At 44.2% G+C, this 21483-nt stretch overlaps 1 protein-coding gene across 2 annotated transcripts in view; it reads left to right on the plus strand.

Annotated features, from left to right (window-relative positions):
- Positions 1 to 21483, plus strand: part of COLEC12 (collectin subfamily member 12) — a 196001-nt gene that overhangs the window by 10384 nt on the left and 164134 nt on the right. Inside the window, exon 1 of one of the 2 annotated variants that reach the window (XM_003815638.7) lies at positions 3826 to 4044. The exons of the other annotated variant lie outside the window; for it this stretch is intronic. Within the exon in view, the coding sequence (XP_003815686.1) occupies positions 4038 to 4044 (7 nt within the window). The 5' untranslated portion in view covers positions 3826 to 4037. Of the gene's footprint in view, positions 1 to 3825; positions 4045 to 21483 lie in introns of those variants that run through there. 2 annotated transcript variants of the gene reach the window in all.

Here is a 21483-nt window from a genome sequence, read left to right on the forward strand (position 1 = left end):
ATCCTCCAGAGTGGGGCTCAGAGGAGGCTCCACACTGAGGACCTGTGGGGCCCAACTCACTCTGTGCTGAAGGTGACAGGGTGGGGGGAGGAAGGCACTCATCCAGGATTCCTTCTTTTTTTAGAGATGGGTTTCACTCTGTTGCCCAGGCTGGAGTACAGTGGCATGATCCTAGCTCACTGCAGCCTCAAACTCTTGGGCCTGAGCAATCCTCCTGCCTCAGCCTGATGAGTAGCTGGGACTACAGATGCATGCCACCACACCCAGCTAATTTTTAAATTTTTTGTCTCACTATGTTGCCCAGGCTGGTCTTGAATTCATGGCCTCAAGTGACCTTCCTTCCCTGGCTTCCCAAAGCCCCGGGATGAGCCACCGCACCTGGTCCCAGGACTGTTCCTTAAAATTATCCTTAGAAAAGTTGCTAAACCTGTTTTCTCATCAGTAGATCTATGAATCTGGCTCATTATCACAGCTGACATCATAGCCTTAGGGGTTTCTTGTTTGTTTTTTACCTTATCATTCTTCTGTTTGAATTTTTTTATTGTAGTCAAATATATATATTTTTCATCTTAGCTATTTTTCAGTGTATAGTTCAGTGGCTTTAAGTATATTCACATTGTTGTGCAACCATCACCACCATCCATCTCCAGAATTCTTTTCGTCCTGCCAAATGGAATCTTTGTGCCTGTGAAACAACTCCCCATCTCCCCCACCCCTGGCAACCACCATTCTACTTTCTATCCCTATGCATTTTACTCTCTCTTTTTTTTTTTTTTTTTTTTTTTTTTTTTTGAGATGGAGTCTCACTCTGTCGCCCAGGCTGGAGTGCAGTGGCACGATCTCGGCTCACTGCAACCTCTGCCTCCGGGTTCAAGCGATTCTTCCACCTCAGCCTCCCAAGTAGGTGGGACTACAGGTGCCAGCCACCATGCCTGGCTAATTTTCGTATATTTAGTAGAGACAGGGGTTTCAGTATGTTGGCGAGGCTGGTCTCAAACTCCCGACCTCGTGATTGACCTGCCTTGCACTCCCAAACTGCTGGGATTACAGGCGTGAGCCACCACGTCTGGCTGCATTTTACTCTCTTTTGTAAGTAGAATCATATTGGTCCTTTTGTGACTGGCTTATTTCACAAAGCATAATGCCTCAAGTTTTATCCGTGTTGTAGCATGTGTTAGAATTTCCTCCCTTTTAAAGACTGAATCATATTCCACTGTATGGCTATACCATATTTTGTTTATCCATTCATTCAACAGTGAACACTAGGTTGTTCCACCTTTTGGCTATTGTGAGTAATGTTGCTATGAGCCTGGATGTACATCTATTTGTTACCCTGCTTTCACCTCTTTTGGGTCCCAGAAATAGAATTCCTGGATTATATGGTAATTGTGTGTTTAATTTTTGGAGAAATCACCATACTGTTTTCCATAGTGGCTGTACCATTTTACATTCCCACCAGCAATGCACAAAAGTTCTAATTTCTCCGCATCCTCGCCAACACTTATTTTCTGTTTTGTTTTGTTTTTTAAATAGCCATCTTACTGGGTATGAAGTAGTAGCTCATTGCGGTTGATTCAAATTTCCCTGACAATTAGTGATTGAATATCCTTCATGTACTTATTGGCCATTATATGTCTTCTGTGGAGAAATGTCCATGTAAGTCCTTGGTTCATTTTCAAATTGGGTTGCCTGTTTTGTGGTTGTTGCTGAGGTGCAGGAATCCTTTATATATCCTGGATATTAATCCTGTATCAGATATAGGGCTTGCACATATTTTCTCCTATTCTGTGGGTTGGCTTTCCACTCTGTTTATACTGTCCTTTGAGGCACAAAAGTTTGAGGAAGTACAATTTATCTATGTTTTTTCTTTTGCTGCCTGTACTTTTGGTGTCATTTTCATAATTTGGGTTTTAAAAACGATTTTTTTTCGGCAGGGCGTGGTGGCTCACGCCTGTAATCCCAGCTCTTTGTGAGGCTGATGCCTGTGGATCGCTTGAGGTACGGTTTGCGAGCAGCCTGGCCACCATGGTGAAACCCCGTCTCTACTAAAAATACAAAAATTAGCTGGGCTTGGTGGCCCACCCCTGTAGTCCCAGCTACTTGGGAGGCTGAGGTGGGAGAATTGCTTGAATTCAGGAGGCAGAGGTTGTAGTGAGCCAAGATTGTGCCTGGGCGACAGAGTGAGATTCCGTCTCAAAAAAAAAAAAAAAAAGAAAGAAAGAAAGAAAAAAAAGAAAGCCGGGCGCGGTGGCTCACGCCTGTAATCCCAACACTTTGGGAGGCAGAGGTGGGCGGATCACGAGGTCAGGAGTTCGAGACCAGCCTGGCCAACATAGTGAAACCCCGTCTCTACTAAAAACACACAAAAAATTAGCTGGGCCTGGTGGCACACGCATGTAATCCCTGCTACTCGGGAGGCCGAGGCAGGAGAATCGCTTGAACCCGGGAGGTGGAGGTTGCAGTGAGCCGAGGTCACGCCATTGGTTAGTAAACTCCGGGCTGAAAATTCATATCCTAAGCTCCCTTCAGGGACCTCCATTTGCCCTGAAAAACAAGGCTGGTGCCCCAGTGAGATCTGAAACATGCTCCAGGACCAGGACCCTGTAGTTTCATCAACTGCAGACAGTGGGGGGGAAAAAAGCATTTCGCTCTTTTCATTTGTTCGTCATGTTCAAGGTGTCCCCTTATGTTAAAAAATTTAAAAAAAAAGAAAAAAGAAATCTCCTGGAACGGAGAATCTATGAAATGTTTTAATATGTATTCATTTTGGGGCACTACCTTTTACTAGAGCAAAGAATCCCCTACTTAGAGGGAACCAATGGATTGGTTACACCGTGTTACCAAGTCCTCAGGAGGGCAAACTGAAAAGCTGCAACCACTGCCCGGCCAGTGTTCGATTGCTTTTGGTGGACTAGTGCGTCTGAGTAGTCATCTGTAATTTCAACATGTGGCAGAAAGTTTCTCCGCACCTCCCTCGCCCCAGCTCCACTCACCACTTAGTGTATGTTTTAAAGCAATAAAGCAATGGGTCTGCTTAGAGGGGGTTCTAAAGAGAAAGATAAACACGGGCTTTATTAAGTATACAGCAGGGCAATGTGACGGGCGACCACGAAGGGAACTCAGGGAGCCTCTCAGAAGCCCGGCCTCCTTTCCTAACAAAACTGGAGTCAACCTGATCATTTTAGGGGCGCTGGGTGGAAGGCTGGCTTTTCCAGCCAAGGCAGGATGTGCTGGCTTTTTCTCTGGAGGTGTCCAAGAGCGCAGAGAGAGTGTCTAATGGTGACTTCGGATTCTGGCCACTCGGGCTCTCCCTGGGTGACAGAGAGAGTGTTCCCTGATGCTTGGTCTCCAGGAGTCAACCAGCGCACGCACTTGGAAACTCTGAACCCGGAGGACGTTCTGTACCTCTCCACGCCCCAGAGCCATTTGGGGAAGGGCCCACCTTACCCCCCGCCACCCCCGTGGCACAGCAGCTCCCCATCCTCTCGCCCAACACTTGCTAGGTAGTTTGGGGTGTAGAAACGACCCCAGCAGCAGCGGCACCTTAGGTGCACACCGAAGGTGAACGCTGGACCGCCCCGGGAGAGGCTTTGCTCCCGACTTCATCCTGATGCTGGTGCAACGGGAAAAAGAGAGAGCCCGGGCGAGTGGGGCCAGGGCGCGCGGGAGAGGGCAGGCGAGAAAGTGCCCAGCAAGGGCAGGCGCGGGCCGAGGGCGGGGCAGACGCGGGAGGGCGCGAGAGGGGCGTGGGCGCGGCCGCTCGCTCGGCCGGGTCGGGCCAGGGGGAGGGGCGCTGGCGGGAGCGGCGCCTCCCGCCCTGGGAGAGCGGCGCGCGCGGCAGCCCCGCGGCAGCAGAGCGCCGAGCCGGGAGCGCGGGGAGCGCGGGCCGGCGGCGGCGAGGGAGGACTAGGGCGCAGACGGCCGGCGCGCGGCGCGGCTACCATGGGCGTGCAGTGAGCAGCCGCTCGGGACGACTTCCTCGGCTGCGCGGCGCTCGCGCGGAGCTCCCTGGCTGGCGGTGCGTCCCCACGGTCACCATGAAAGGTAGGGCGGCGGCAGCTCCGCGGAGCTCTGGGCAGGGGGAACGGGCTTTGGGGCGCGCGGGAGGCGATGGAGGTGCCTCCCGCGCGAACTTTCCCTTGGGCTGCGGGCCCGGGGAGTCGGGGCTGCCAGGGCGCCGGGTTCGTGCGCGGACACTGGGGGCGCACCCGGCTCCCGGGTCAGGCACGGCTGGAGACCTCGAGGTTGGGATTTTGAAGCGCGCAAGTATTCCCCTCCCCATCGCGTCTTTGCAAGTAGTTTGAAGCCCTAAGTCGTTGTTTACGGATTCCCGTTTCCAACTTTTTAATTGAAAAAACATGCCGAGGAGAGTGGAGGCATCGCCATCCCTCCCGGTCGGTTTTCCACTCCGCAGCGCTCCCCACGCTCGCCCAGTCCTCTCTCCTCCCCCCTCTAGCCGTTTCCCGGCCCGAGCAGTCCCCGCGCTGGCGGCCGGGTGTTTTCTCCGGGACTGGGGATGTTCTCCGTGCGCCCTCGCCACATCTGGCAATGATTAGGTGCCCGAGGAGTTCAACTGGCTCGGGAAGTGCATTTGGCATCTTTCTCCATCAGATTCACCGACTGGAAAATAGTTGCTCTCGATTCCGCGTCCCTTCCACGTGCCCGCCTGTGGGGTGGGTGTGCCCACGTGTGTTTTGGGGTGACACACATCAGCTGGTTAGTCGCCCCCTGCGCGGTGTCCTCTGCAGGCCGGTTTATGGAAGTGTCAGATGTTATCGTACTTTAAAAAGAAGCACAAGAAGGACTGCAGGGCAGCCTTCTGTTTAGTGGAAACACGGAGATTTGTCAGCGGAATCCTGATTTATATATGAGATAAATAACTGCAGCGGAGGCATCAAAGAGTCGTTCAGGAATGGGCCCGCGTGGTGTTTACACAAGGCTTCGTGTGAGAGTTCTTGGTTCTGTGCTAGGATAACACAGCCCTGCGCTGTCCCGGGCTGGGTGCGAAATGCCATCTGACCGCGGTCACCGAGCTTCCAGCCGCCAGAGACCTGGCGATGCAATCGCTTTGACTTGCTAGGGTTGCTGTCCGAGGGAGGCGCCCGGGAACCCCCAAGGCGCTTGGAAAGTAACTTTTGGCTCTGGAAAGTTTTTTTTTCTGAAGGGCAGCTCCCGCTGAACTAACCGGAGCGATGATATCCTACCAATTCACTCCCTTTCCAAGGGCGTTAGGTGTCCACGTCGGGAGACCTCGGGAAGGGAGGTGACTGATGGCCAGGTGAAAAGTGGTCTGCCCCAGGGAAAAAGAAACAGACACGATACAACTGTCTACCTAGAGAATTTCAAAGTGCAGTGGCTTGCTTTCCTTCTGTCTCCATCTCAGTTTCTCTTCCCTCATTTACATTCTAGGAAATACACACATTCCTTAGCTGGCTCTAATTGAGGAGACTCCCTAGAAAGGAAAGAATTTCACATGGCTAAAAGTTATCTGGGGCTCAGTTATCATTTTAGCCAGAAGTGAATCTTCTCTGCTGGTCATTAAGACCAGTGGTTTTTAAAACTTGGGAAGATTAACCACCTACCCACTCCATCAGCTCCCACGTGGGTTCTTAAACCCTGAAACTTTTGTTATGCTTTTTACTGGGTAAAGGACCGCTATTGCACTTGAGACACTTTTCCACTTTACATTTGCACTGGAAAACATACCCGGAAGTCCTAAACACATTTTTGGAGAGATTTATGCTGCATTCTGGACCAGATGGTGGCCTACCCGCTGTGGTCTAGCGCTGCCCAAAAGCCCCATACACTTTCTGCCCCAGTCGGGGAGGTTGATGGAGGGACGGACTGGTGAATCCCTGGGTAGACTAATCATTTTGAAGCCCTCTTTTAAAAACGAAAATATTCCAGCGGGGCGCGGTGGCTCACACCTGTAATCCCAGCGCTTTGGGAGGCCGAGGTGGGCAAGATCACTCGAGGTCAGGAGTTCGAGACCAGCCTGGCCAACATTGTGAAATCCTGTCTTTACTAAAAATACAAAAAATTAGCTGGGCGTGGTGGCAGGCACCTGTAATCCCAGCTACTTGAGAGGCTGAGGCAGGAGAATCACTTGAACCCAGGAGATGGAGGTTGCAGTGAGCCGAGATCGAGCCATTGCACTCCAGCCTGAGTGACAAGAGCGAGACTCCGTCTCAAAAAAAAAAAAGAAAAGAAAAAAATATTCCATGAGAGTTTTGCCTACCAATTATTACCACGTAATCTGTATTTATTACATTTGTCTGAGTGGTGGGGTGGGGACGGGAGGGGCAGTAATAATTTTTTAGTATCTACTAAGTGCCAGCCACTGTACTATATACACTACAAACACATTGCAATTAATCCTCTCAACAGCCCTGAGAGTAGATATTTCAATCCTAACAGTATAGGTATGAAAACTGAGTCTAGAAGAAATAGGAACTGGCAACTAGGAGGATAGGGTAGGCATCTAAAGACAAGCCTTGTCAGTTACCCCGTGTGCCTTGGAAGGCCCTAAGACACCAAATAGATAACCTCTGGTGAAGATGACTGGGAAAAAAAGTGAATCTGAGACAACTAACTAGCCAAGTAACCCACAATTGGTGCTGTATCCAGGAAGAGGTGGAGCCAACCAGTTGGATGTGAGGCTTTGGAAGCCTAGACAAAAACGGAAAGCTGCTTTTACCAAGTGGAATTGTTTTGACCATTTGCCATAGGGAACCAACTAAAGATTTTCCCCGGGTTCCTGATCACATCAAATAGTTGTTAACTCCCCGTGCTTCAGAAAGCCAACATGATAGAAAGCACCGACAAGCCTTGTAAATTCTTAGAATAAACGTGTTAATCTAAAACATTCTTGGCCAGGTGCAGTGGCTCATGCCTGTAATCCCAGCACTTTGGGAGGCTGAGGCAGGCGGATCACCATATAGTGAAACCAGCCTGGCCAACATGTAATGAAACCCTGTCTCTACTAAAAAATACAAAAATCAGCTGGGCGTGGTGGCGCATGCCTGTAGTCCCAGCTACTTGGGAAGCTGAGGCAGGAGAATAGCTTGAACCCGGGAGGTGGAGGTTGCAATGAGCCGAGATCATGCCACTGCACTTCAGCGCAGGTGACAGAAGCAAGACTCTGTCTCTCAAACACACACACACTCCATTCTTTAGCCAAATTGAAAATCAGTGGACACCATAGAAGTTAAAGAAGTTCATTTGCAAAAGCAAATATTCCTGTGCAAGTCAGATGCCTTTTTAGGGTACCAACGTGACTTTCTAATTCTGATATTTAAACCTGGATATGGCCTTTGTAGTGACCAGGCTCTTGGAGTGTAATCCTGCATCTGCCAGTCAGTCACAGCGTCACCTATCTGTTGCATTCAGCAAACATCCATTTCCTCCATCCCTGGAGTCACAAGTACCAAAATAATGACATCATTATATATTACCCAGAAGAAAATTACTTTCCCCGTTGCTGCAGTACTTGAAGTCTTCCAAACTGATTAAAACATGAAGTTTGTTTTAATTTATTTCCAATTTCATTTTCAATTAGCTGTACTACACCATCAATCTCATGGCTTTTTGGATACATATTCACATTCTTGACGAAGGAATCTGACTCCTCTAGAGTTAGGTGTGTCGTTAACTAAATCACATTCTTGGTTCTTAAAGTTGGGGATATTGGTTAGTTTCAGTGCAGCAGCACTTGTTGCCTAAGAGACAACCAAAAACAGCTGCCACCACCCGGCACAGAGGTCCAAACCAGTGTTATAATTTAACACAGAGAGGAGGCTGGTGCCATGAAAACACAGTGTTCAGCTGCTTATTTTTGTACTTTTGTGCATAAATATTTCTGAAATACAGTTTGGCAATAATATATTTAAAATGCACTAGTAAGCAGTATACTTCTCCCAAAGTTTTTTGGGACTCACAGTCTTTTTGCTTTTTCAGTGTCTCTCTAAGATTTCTTGTTCTTAACTGGGATAAGCAAACAAGCCTATAAAGGCAATTGCGTTTAACATTGAAAGAGTCATATTTTCTAAAGGAAAATGGAAACAAAATGAGGCCTTTTTCCCTTCACTGATTGGTAATAGGGGCTGCCCTTCTCTGGGAGGCAAATTTACAATCTAATTATACTTTTGACTTTTCATTAGTTTGGGAATGCTTGACATTCTTAATCTGAGGTTTAATTATTGCTAAGTATAGATCTTCTCTGTGGTCTCCTATGCAATTTCCCACGGTTGTTCCAATGGCTCCAACCCTTTGCCATGTGGCTCATCCACTGATAATGGGGTGAATAGAAAAAGCTAGCCGATGATGGCTTTCAGGCTATGTCATAACAGAGTATCTCATTTTCCTACTAAATGCCTATTCTCATTATAATATTATTTCAAAACATCTCTTGCAACCGCTGCCAAATAAAGTTAAATGGACCTTGAAGTATTAGCTTTCAAATGGGAAAATGGACATTTAAATTTTGTGATAGAAAATATGTTTCACCCTGGGTAAAACCAGCATGTGGGTAATCTCTCAGGGAGGCCAGCCTAACACAGACTTCCCTTTAATAATAGCTAACATTTATTGAGCACCTGCCATGCCAGGCATTATCATTTCCTCCATTTTATGATAGGAAAACTTAGGTTCAGAGAGGTTGTGCTACTTGTCTAAGGGAACCCAGCTAGTTGGTGGGGGGGGATCAGTATTCTGGCTCAGACTGTCTGATTCCAGAATCACATGTGTAATCTCTAGCCCAGGCTCCCTCCTAGCTATGCCCTAATAATGCATTCAAGTCCTACATCTTTGTGAAGTCCTACTGTGTGCTGTCACACTCCACTAGATACTGAGTGAGCAAGGTAGACAAGGCGCTATCATCCGGACTTATAACTGTAATGACCTAGCATCAAAGGTCTGAAGGATTGATGTGTTCTTCAGTCAGCCAGTGGAGGAGACGCTCTAAACTGGAGCTGTTGCAAAGATAAAGCAGATTTCAGGATTGCTTCCCTGTGTAGCTTATCTTCTGGGAGGTTTTGCTTACCGCTGATTGAATGAATGTGGATGGCCCACTGTAGCCACCAACTCTGAAAACGGCCCCTACACTCGTCTTGCTAACAGGTTCGCATTGAGAAAATGAAATATTGTCAGAAGTGCCATTTTCATGAACAGACTGTAACCACCGGTGAGTGATCAGTAAAAATAATGATACTACTAAGTATTTTAAACCAGAAACAGGGAAGTATAGACATTTTTCATAGAAGGTTCATTCTTTACTGCTGACAACAGAGTTTCTAACCACACCAACCATCCAAACCTTAAGGGAAGTAACTTCTTAGTCAAGCAGTGATTTGATTTCTTTTTCAGTGCATGACATTTGAAGAACCAAAACCAGCATCATACCTCAAAAAGGTCCTGCTGATTGCTTAAGGGTGTTTTGTAATTATACAGCAGTGAAAGCCAATATAAACATAAATTAGTAATCCCAAATTAGGATTCCAAAGAGATCCTAGGAGCTCTCTTAACTTCTGAATTTGTCATGAATATTCCATCAATACTCTTAAAAATAGAAAAGAAATGCATTTTTCAGCATGGGGGGTTTAAAATGAAATACACTTATTGGACTTGGATATATTAAACATGACTCCTTTATGCTTCCTGAATGATGTGATATTATACCTCAGTATCACGTGAGGTATTATTCACTAGCCTGTGACGTTGGATGTTTTACATTTGGTGTGAAAAACTCACTTGTCTCTGACTCTGTGGAAGAAGCCACATTTCTTTTGCCCCAGTCATTTTCTTATGACAGAGAAATGTTAGGAAACTAGCTGATGTTTATAAAACAATTTATTATTCAAAGGCAAAACAGTCCTACTTTAAAGTAGATAATATATGCTTTAAAATATAACCATCTCATAAAATACAATTATGTTTAGTGATCCCAGGTGTTGAATCCAATCATTTCTGTGTGCTGGGCGAGGAGTGTGGGCTCTGAAACCAAGAGAGCCTGGTGACCTCAGGCAAGTCACTTAACCCCCTGGGGCCCCAGTTTCTTTATCAATGTGATGAGGGACAACAATGGCATCTACTTGATGTTGTTTTAAGGATTAAACAGTTGTTTAGAATGGTGGCTAGTATAGGAGCTCAAGTTGTTTTAGTAATTGTAATATTGTAGTATAACCTGCTGCTTCCTCCCAGCAATAAGTTAATTGCCAATTATGAGCCATCTATGTTAATTTAATCAGTGATGTAGTTTAGACCATGAAGGCAAATGTTCAGTTCTGAAATGAAAGTAATTTTCAAATTGCAAATGTGTTAAAACAGACCTCAGGGATAGAAGGAGTGAGTTGTGCTCCACGTGGGGAAGTATTAGTATTGGTTGCATTCCAGCTGCCGTCACTGCTATCATCATAAAAAATGCAGGGACAATTCCCAAAGTGAAGTTTGTAATTGTAGTAATGAAACAGTTTTTCTGTTTGTTATAGTAGTGGTAGAAAATTGATAAATATGTGTAAGTCTATTTAGATTACCTAGGAGCACTGTTTTTTTTTAGTACTATTGCTCATGTGCCTACTGATGACATGATATTTTTAAAGATCTGTGTTTCAAATCCAGTGTCCAGTTCTATCCAGTAAGGATATGACATCAAGGAATCACAACATTAAACAAATTTGTCTCTAAATAAGTATTCGGACAGATGTATGTATAAGTATGTTTTTAAGCCATATGATGTCATGTCTATTTCATCAGTAGTATTAATTTTCCATTAAGCTGTCATATTTCTGTTTTATTATTTATAATTGGGCCACCAAGTTCTAACTAGCTTTCATTTATTCTTTAAACAAATATTTAGTATTAACTTTCTGTGTGCAAGGCCCTCTAGAAATGCCAAATAAAATGAATAAAATATAGCTTCTGTGCTCACGGAGCTTGCAGTCTGGTAGACAAGACAAGACTTATGCGTAAACAACTGGAATCCAAAGTAGAGAGTAGAACATGCCCTGTTTGAGGTTCAGATAATCTGGCTGAAGACAGGGACATTTTCATTTGCAGGAGAGATTTGAATTATAGTTCATATTTCAGATTACATTATATTTCATATCTTGAATTATATTTCATATTACATTAATAGGGCAAGCAACATTAAAGAAAAATGTCTTAAAAGAGAGGAGGGCTGAGCCTGATGACTCGTGCTTATAATTTCAGTGCTTTGGGAGGCCAAGATGGGAGGGTTGCTTGAGGCCAGGAGTTTGAGACCAGCCAGAGCAACACAGCAAGATCCTGTCTCCACAGAAAATTTAATGGGTGCGGTGGTGAGTGGCTGTAGTCCCAGCTACTTGGGAGACTGAGGTGGGAGGATCCCTTGAGCAGTGGCACAGTCTTGGCCCACTGTAACCTCTGTCTCTTGGGTTCGAGCGATTCTCCTGCCTCAGCCTCCCAAGTAGCTGGGACTGATTACAGGTGCATGCCACCATGGCCAACTAATTTTTGTATGTTTTGTAGAGACAGGGTTTTGCTATGTTGCTCAGGCTCGTCTCGAACTCCTAGCCTCAAGTGATCTGCCCGCCTCAGCCTCCAAAGTGCTGGGATTACAGGCGTGAGCCACCGTGCCTGACCTGAAATCTCTTAAGTGTGACATTTCAGTGTGGGAGGTGAGAGGAAACCAAATTCAGAGTCTTCTTGAACTGTGTCTCTTAAACTCAAAATGTTGGTCCAACATTTGTAAATAATTATAGTATATTGCTTTGGCATAATTGTTTAGATAATCTAAACAACGTTAATGGATTTCAAAACAAAAAGATGTATCAGTGTTATTTTTAAACCAAAGACCTCTTTTTTTTTTTTTTTTTTTTTTTTTTGTCTCCAGAGAAATGGACAGCATTAGTTTTTCTTGCCAAATCACCCATGTATTTGAGGCCCTGCCAAGGCCCTTATTCAATTTAAGGCAGAGATTCAAGGCCTCATTCTGACTCTCTTATTAACATGATTAAAATGACTGGATGAGAGTTTTCCTCATAGAAGAAAGGGAAGTGCATCGCCTCCACCATAATCACCTATGAATGATGAATGCAGATGTCAAGGTTTTGGATGTCGTATTTACTGATTACTTCTAAGTTCTTGCAGTTGGTGGCTGTGGGGAAATCTGATTTAGCCCCCACTGCCAACTTAGGGGTAAAAGTAACAAAAACACCCTTTCTCAGTTTTGTTAGACTGTAAAGGAAGGAATAGGGTACCCATGCCTCTTTATTCTAAAAGCAAGTATCTGCCATTTTTACAAGCATCAGAATTGCAAGTTGTGCCAGAAATTGGAGTCATTTTATGTCCATAATTTTGACTTTTGACTTGAAAAAACTATGCAGTTGAATCAAAAGTGATCCCATTGTTGCAAAACAAATTCAGTAAGCAGCTGAGTAATCAAAATGAATCTCCTGTGATACTTTAAAATAATCTACAAGTATTTAAACTGCTACAGATTCCTTCATCCATTTGGAGTGAAACAGTTGAATGGAAGGCCGATCTAATTACCCCCCCACAAAATATCCTGAACCTCAGATACTTTGTTACGCTGCATTGAGTTCATTCACCGGGAGAATACATAATAACTGTGTTCCAGAAATGCCAAGACTGGAAAAAGGAAACCATGCGGGGAGCCAGGTTTACATTTGTAAAGCTATAAAACCAGGGCAAATATTACCGATACTGTGCTTAGGGACATATCAAGATAAAAGGACACCTTTCTTCAGTTTTTACAGCCCAGAATACGTTAAGATAAATTTTCATCAATATCAACCAGGTACTTCAGTGCCAATTTGCTGAAGCCCAAATAGAACCTGCAGCACGCATTACTCTTTTGCTCATCAAGCTTTCCTGTTGGTCCTTCCCCCAAATAGTCACCTCAGAATGGAGTTTTGTGTCTTTTGAAGCCAGATGATTAAAGTTCTAGGATATTTATTTTGGACCTTAAGGCATAGTAGCTTTTACCACTGCCTCTGTCCTCTTACTTCAAAGAAAATTCATATTTATTAAGCAGATGGTATGTGTTGGATGTTTTCCATGTGTCAGTTCACATTTCCCTCCCCAAACTGTGTGAGATAGGAATCATCGGTTCCAGCTTATAGGAGACTGAGAGGCAGACATGAGCTTATTGCTATTACAAGGTGGAGCCAGTCTTCAAACCCAGGTCTTTGAATTTCAAAGCCCACACATTACCGTTAATTCTATCAGCCTCTGGTGTTAGGAAAGAAGTCTTCCAGGATATCACAGCAACATCAAGGGGACATTCTAAATATTTAGCAACCCAGGTGACACACTGTGGAAGCCACCATTCCCATATGAAAGCAACTCCTTGGAGCACTGGTCAGTGGAGAGTGACTGTAGACTCTGGGGTCCTGATGGCCTCAGGGATACAGGGGCAAGGGCCTGCTACAGTGGGTGGTGGTGGCAGTAGAAACACACAGGGACAGCTTGCAGAAATGCTCAGAGCAGAGGCCATTGTTCTTCAACCAGCTGGTTTGGAAGCACTTAAATATTTTAACAACCAGTGATACCATACCATTTTGTTCTAAGAGTAATGACAAATGTACAAGAGCTGGGAATAGATCCTGGTCTAAACACGATAGAGCAACCAATGGATACTCATGTAGACAGCGCCACTGGGCCAGCGTGGAAGAGAAGTCTAACTTCAGCCTAGTCCCTGTCCACGGTCCTTCAGGCTGGCTCCTAAAAATGTCTGCATTTGCTATGATGTTTGGTTTGGCATTTGTTGGAAACCTGCTTTGTGTCAAGTATTGAAGGCTCCAGCTTCAAACTGCGTCTTCTGTGGTTTCAGGTTGAACTCCACACTCTGGCTCTTTGGGGGCATTTTCTGGTTATCTGGTTATCAGTGCTGGTTATCTGTTGGACCTGAATGCTTTTATTTTTGTCTGTCTGACTTTTCCATTCATATTATCTTATTTTGCTTGTTTTACATTATTTCTTATCAAAGTTAGAGATGTACATAGTTTAAAGAGTCAGATAATGTCATAGGTTTCCTGAAATTCCTGAAATTCTGAAAAACAGCAGTTTCCTACCCAGGCCACCTTCATTTCATTTTCCATTCCCCAGAGGTAACCTCTTGATAACTTTTTTACCATTTTCTTGTGGCATTTACACCTCTTTCAGTTACCTGCTAATGCCTAAAAAACCATCCCGAAACCCTGTAGCTTAGAACAGCAGCTGGTTTTTTGCTCACGATTCTGCAATTCAGCCTGGACTGGACATGTGGCTGCCCTCAGGAGCCTGGAGAATCACTGGGGGTGGCCAGAATGGCTGAGGGCTCCCTGGCTGGTCTCACGTTTTCCCTGCTCTCATCCTCCAGTGATTCTCTCTCTCTCCAGGTGGCCTCTAGTTCAGCAGGGGAGGTGAACTTTTCACAGGGCCACTGGCTGCCAAGAGTGTAGTCAGAAGCTGAAAGGCCTCTAAGGCCGGGGCCCTGGAGCCACCCACTCCCACTTCTGCCACATTCCATGGGACAGAGCAGGTCATGGGGCCTGCCCAGATTCCAGGGGAAGGAAGTGGACTTGCGCATGGAGGGCTGGAAGGAATTGCTGGTGGTCCTTTATGACGATGATCTGCCATTACCCCCGTATCTCTCCGTGACCTGCTTACAGTGCTCTTGCTTCATTTTTTTTTTCATCTTAAGTATTATATACAGACTTCCTTTTATAGCAGAAGAGGGTTTTGTTCTCTTTCACCTTTTACCTTCCCCTAACAACCCTCGCAGGTATCTCCTGTTCCTGTCCACCTTTCTAATACAGTTACAGCGTTATCTCAGATCCATATTCAGTGTTGATATTATTGTGACAATGTCAGTGCGATTCACAGCTGAGTCATATTTCTTGCATAGCTTTTTGTTCCCCCCCCCCACGAAGTTAATAATCCTCTTGCTATTTTAGCTCCTCATATATACATCATTATTCATCTCCAAAGTCCCTTCTACTTTCCCAAATCTCTCCTCTGTGTGTTCAAACATATTAGGAATTCTTTCATTTCTGTCTTCTCGAAGAAATCTTTTCTGGAGCATTCTGACCAGCTGAGAGTTAGAGTTAGGTTAGGATATATACACACAGACACACCCAGACATGCACACACTCAGACACATGCACACACACTGGGTTTGTTGCTTATTTTAGTGCAATGCATTCTCCAGTAACTTCCTGAGACAAGTGTGTGTGGGATGTACATTTTTGGGGATTCTGCTGGTCTGCAAAGGTCTTTATGTTACCCCCTCATTGAACTGAGAGCATTCTATATTGGAAATAATTTATCCTTAGAATTTCGAAAGCACTGCTGTATTTACTTTAGCTTCCAACTTTGCTGCTAAATGTGAAGCTGATCTTTTTTTTCTTTGTAAAATTCTTATAAATGATCTGTTTTTTTCCTCTGTCTGGAAGCTTTTAGGCTTTTATTTTTGTCTTCAGTGTTCTGAAATGTTATGATGATGAGCCTTGGAGTGGCTGTCTTTCCTTTCTTTGTTCTAGGTAGTGATGGGCCCATTCATCCTGGAAACTCATGTCCTTCAATGCTGGGAAATGTGGTTCACTTACTCCTCCGGTGCTGCCCTCCCGCTGTTCTTTTTCCGGGAAACACCTGTTATATGAACACTGGACCCTCTAAATTGATTTTCTTTTCTTTTTTTTTTTTCTTTTTTTTGAAACAGAGTCTTGCTCTGTCACCTAGGCTGGAGTGCAGTGACACAATCTCAGCTCATTGCAACCTCTGCCTCCCAGGTTCAAGCAATTCTCCTGCCTCAGCCTCCCGAGTAGCTGGTATTACAGGTGCACACCAGCACGCCCAGCGAATTTTTGTATTTTTAGTAGAGGCGGGGTTTCACCATGTTGGCCAGGCTGGTCTCGAACTCCTGACCTCAGGTGATCCGCCTGCCTTGACCTCCCAAAGTGCTGGGATTATGGGCTGCAAAGTGATCCCAGTGAGCCACTGCACCTAGCCTCTAAATTGATTTTCTAATTTTTCCTTATTTTTACTTTTTTCTATTTATATGCCTTTATTCTACTTTCTGTAATATTTTGACTCCATCTTCCAGCCCTTCCATTGAGATTTATTTCTGTGATCATATTTTTTAATTTCCAAAAGTTCTTTCTTTTTCTCTTTTTTGAGATGGAGTCACACTCTGTCACCCAGTCTGGAGAGCAGTGGTGCTATCTCAGATCACTGCAACTTCCGCCTCCCGGGTTCAAGTGATTCTCCTGCCTTAGCCTCCCTAGTAATTGGGATTACAGGTATGTATCACTATGCCCGGCTAATTTTTGTATTTTTAGTAGAGACGAGGTTTCACCATGTTGGCCAGGCTGGTCTCAAACTCATGACCTCAAGTGATCCACCTGCCTCAGCCTCCCAAAGTGCTGGGATTACAGGTGTCAGCCACCGTGCCCAGCCCTTTTTCTCTGGTGGTTGCTTTTTTATAGCATCCTGTTTTCCAGATATATTATTTTCTCTTATCTCTGTAAGTGTATTAATGGTATTTGTTTTTTTCTGAGGTATTAATTTTCCTGCATAATGTAGATTTCCTCTCAATTGCTTTATCTGGTTTCTTTATTTTCATCTTTGTCTTTTCATGTTAGAGGTTGTGTCAGTTGTCTGATGACCCTCAACTGTCTTATTTAAGAGCAGAACATTACACAGGTCAATTGGAAACTTTTGTGCTGGTGGATTTTGTGAATTGTGACCATCACTCTAAGTTTACCTGGTTGGGCTGTTCCACTGGGAACCTCCTGGAATTAGAACCATTAGTTTATTTTTTTATTAGTTGGTCAAATTCCCCAGAGAAGAACCTTCTAATCTTTACCATGGAGGGGACTTTCTGGCTAAGTGGGAGAAGAGGACTCGGGGTCTGAGCATTCAGTTGGTAAACTTTCCCCTTTCCCCTGATTTCATTACAGTTCCTCTCATTTCCTGTTCCCGGTGTCCACTAGACAAGAGAACTTTTGTTTTAATGTTTCCAAGTAATAAACCTTGAATCTTCTGCTGTGGTTAGGGAGGGGCAGTCACACAGCTCTTTGGGTGGGCAGCTCCAACTCCTTCTCTTTTTTTCACATACTATACAAATCATCCACTTAACGTGTACAATTCAATGTTTTTTTGTTATATTCACATATTTTTTATTCATCATTATAATCAATTTCAGAAGTTTCACCACCCTAAAAAGAAACCTCTACCCACTAACAGTCACTCCTCAGTTCCCCTCAAAACCACCAGCCCTAGGCAAACATTAATTGCTTTCTGACTCTAGACTTTCCTAATGTAAACATTTCATATAAATTGAATCACACAATGTGTGTTTTTTTTGTGACTGTCCTCTTTTACTTAGCATAATGTTTTTGAGGTTTATCTGTATTGTAGTATGCATCAGTGCTTCATTTTTTATTGCTGAATAATATTCCACTGTATAGACATACCACAGTTTATCCATTTATCAGTCAGTGAACATTTGGCTTGTCTCCCCCCTTTTTTTGCTATTATGAATAATGCTGCTACAAACATTCAGGTGCAGATTTTTGTATGGACATATGTTTTTATTTCTCGTAGGTATAAACCTAGGAGCAGAATTGCTGGATTGTATGGTAACTTTATGTTTAACTTTTTGAGAAACAGCCAGACTGTTTTCCATGGTGGCTGCACCATTTTACATTCCCACCAACAGCATATGAGGGTTCTGATTTCTCCCTATCTTTGCCAACACTTGTTGTCTATCTTTTTGGTTATAGCCAACTGCTTCTTAAACTTATGTTCCAACAGTCCTCCTATTTTAGCCTCACCTTTATTCCCAAATTCCTAAGCCTGTTCAGGATTCTGCAATATCAATCATTGCCTCTTAGCTTTCCCAGCTGCTAGCACAGGCTTCAGTTTCATGAGTGTACGGGTCAGTCACCATCATGGTGTGGAACCCCTGAGTCCCACAGACCTGTGTCTTCCTCTTGATCTGGCCACTCATAAGCTGTGAGACCTTGGGTCAAATTAATGTAATTTCTCTGACCCTTGGTTTTCTCATCTGTAAAACAGAAACATAATAAAATGCAGCCAGGTGTGGTGGCTCACACCTGTAATCCCAGCACTTTGGGAGGCTGAGGCAGGCAGATCACTGGAGACCAGGAGTTTGAGGCCAGCCTGACCAACATGGCAAAACTCCATCTCTACTAAACATACAGAAATTAGGCAGGCATAATGGCGCAGGCCTGTAATCCCAGCTACTCTGAGGCTGAGGTGGGAGGATTGCTTGAACCTGGGAGGCAGAGGTTGCAGTGAGCTGAGATGGTTCCACTGCACTCCAGCCTGGATGACAGAGCAAGATTCTGTCTCAAAAAGAAAAGAAAAAGAGAAAGAAAGAAAGAAACATAGTAAAATGTGAAATAGCTGGCATACAGCAGGTACTAAGTATATTAGTCTCCTCTCTTCTGCAAACATGGTGAGTATGCAAAAAGGGAAAGACTTTATCTTTTTCCTTTAGGAATTCATGAACTAGTGGGAAAGAGAGTGACATGTATAACTCTAATTTCCTTAATTTTCAACAACTACTGTTCAGTGCCTATCATGCGTCATAAATGTGTTAGTTGTTGAGGGTACAATGTGACGAGTTTCCTGTCTTTAAATGGCTTTCCATATGGAGGAGTCCGAACCAGAACTGGATATAAGGCAGATAGAGTTAAGTGCTGTCACACTGATACAAGGGAGCATACAAGAATGAGAGGTAAATTCTGACTGTAGTGCTAGTGCCCAACTTGGTCCACAGATTGACTGGAACATGTTAATGTGGATGACTCTCAGCTCTAAGCCAACAGAACCAAACTTCACTTGAACTCATGGTTCTCTGAAATAGCAAGGTGCAAAGAATAAATCAGCAGCCAAATTCTGTTCAACATTCTCTGTCATAAAATCTCTGGCCCCAATGTGGCTCTGTGCCAGTTACTGAGGAAAGTAGAAAAAGATAAATAAAAATCACATTTCAAAATAGGTAAGCAAAATATAACATAGCCTGTAGGATTAAAATGAAAATGCAAAAGTTCAGCTGTGGGAGCCAAGAAAATATGAGCTTAAGACAGAATAAATCTTAAACACTTTCTGTCATTTAATATGTTAAGGTTGCTTCTTCCCCGCAGACAGATGGCTGTCAGAAACAGGGATCAAGTTATGACCACTGCAGGACTTAGAGGTCTTAAATCTTAACCAAGTCCTTATTCATGTAGGAGTGTGGCAGTTGTGTGGCTATGACTGTCAGAGATAGACCTTGGGACGTATTAAGTTGCTAAAGAGACTGACCTCAGAAGAATCTCCTTATCTGAGTACATCACTTTTGCAGGCCCTGATACTGTAAAGACAATCTGGGATACAACACATTGAGCTTGGGTCTATATGGTGTGAGGAAAAGGTTTTGAGAACAGAATGTAGCATTGCACATTGTATCAGGCTATTTGTCTTCATGAAAACCTGCCTGTCAGCCCTTGTGGGCCCTAGCATAGCCTTCTGCCCTCTAGCATGTTTTAGTCAATGGGGACACTGACTACTCATTCTCTTTCCCGTGGCTATGGTTGCATGATGTAAATCATCTCCACAACCACAAGCCCCACCAGCTTTACCCTCTTCCTCTTCCTCAAGTCCCTAAACACCCAACTGTTCTATCAGCCTGAATCAGCTGTTTGCTAACTGAGCAGCTGGGAACATCTGGGAGTGGCCCTGGGGGAGCACCTAAGCGAGTAAACTGTGCACCAAGCTTTTTCTGCCCTAAATCCACCCAACTCTTAAGGGTAGCAAAAGAGGATTCTAAAGTCAACTTTTGAAAACATTGACTAAAACAAAGTTAACCATTTTTTTTCTTCTCTTTGCACATCTCACAGTCTCTGGTGGTTCCAAAACCATTATGAATTTCCAAGAAAGGGATGTAATATGCAGTGTTTTCCAATCTCTATCCTCGCCCCCAAAAAACAAAAACATTGAGAGAGACTGATTTAAGGCACTTCTGTATAATTGCAGTCAGAAGTAATGTGTGGTAACTTAAACTTGTACCCCTCATGTCTCTTGTGATTTTCTCTCTAATTTTAGAGTTGGATGAGATAGAGACTATTTTATTCTTTTAGTGGCTGTTACAAGAATCCCTAATCCTTTTCGGATGAGGGTTAAGATGAGAAGCAGGGAACCCACCCTGTGCTTTATGATGGGTGGCCTGTGAGGCCTTTGTTTTCTTGAACTCCTCATGGGTTTGGACATGTTAATTTGGAGGTAGAAGCAGGACACAGCTAAATTGCTTTAATAACAAAAATATGTGAAATTTGAAGTTCCCAGGGAAATTTCAGGAAGGAGAGAGAAGTCAGTCAGACTAAATGCTGCGTGGGAAAAAGATTAGAGAGGGAAACGAAAACAAACAAACAAACAAGCTAATGGTAGCCCTGCTGAAATGAAGCTTTTGGGGGAGAATAGACATGTCTAATGGGAAATTTGAAGCTGTTTGCTATCAAGGGTGCAGCATGAACCTCCCTTCTTGTTTCCACTGTGACATCTTCAATGATGTTTCTGTGGCCCACAGTGCCTGAGTGTGAGTGGACTCTGCTGCAGAGGTGGCACAGTGGTGGAAAGGATAGAGCTGGCCAAGGGCACGGAGGTCTGGGTACCACTGATGCTGATATTCATGTCTCGTCAACTCCGCTAGGCTGTAAGCATGTGTTTATTGAATGAATGAAAAAACAAACGAATGGATATCTAAGCAGACGCAGCAGGTCAGGGTTTCTCTTAAACGGAGAATAGACGAGGCTGCAGCCATTAACACGACAGATTACCACATCAAGCATTAATAGGACAGATTAGTAAGTAAAGCAGGAACAGAGCATGGGCTTGATGTGTGTTTGTGGAGGTAGCCAATCACTGAATCAGAGAAAAAGATGCTGTTCTCTTGGTTGTAGGCAAGTTCTTCCATGCAGAAAGAATTAAAGCTTAAATCCCTGCCATAAGAAAACCACTTTGAGTATAAATACCTGGCCTTCTAGATTCCATACCAAGATCTCTTCCCCTTCTGCAGAATAAGGAGACAATGGTGAAATACAAAGATATCACACCTCTCTGTTTTCTGTTAGAAATAACCACTGTCTCACATGTGATTTTTTTTTTTTTTTTTTTTTTTTTTTGAGACGGAGTCCCACACTCTGTCGCTCAGGCTGGAGTGTAGTTGGCGTGATCTTGGCTCACTGCAAACTCCACCTCCTGGATTCAAGTGATTCTGCCTCAGCCTCCCAAGTAGCGGGGATTACAGGCACCTGCCACCACGCCCGGCTAATTTTTATATTTTTAGTAGAGATGGGGTTTCGCCATGTTGGCCAGGCTGGCCTCAAACTCCTGACCTCAGGTAATCCACCCGCCTCAACCTCCTAAAGTGCTGGGATTACAGGCATGAGCCACCACGCTACAGCATCACATGTGATTTTATAAATACATTGTAACAAA

This window comes from Pan paniscus, chromosome 17, assembly GCF_029289425.2.
Source record: "Pan paniscus chromosome 17, NHGRI_mPanPan1-v2.0_pri, whole genome shotgun sequence".
NCBI lineage: Eukaryota > Metazoa > Chordata > Mammalia > Primates > Hominidae > Pan > Pan paniscus.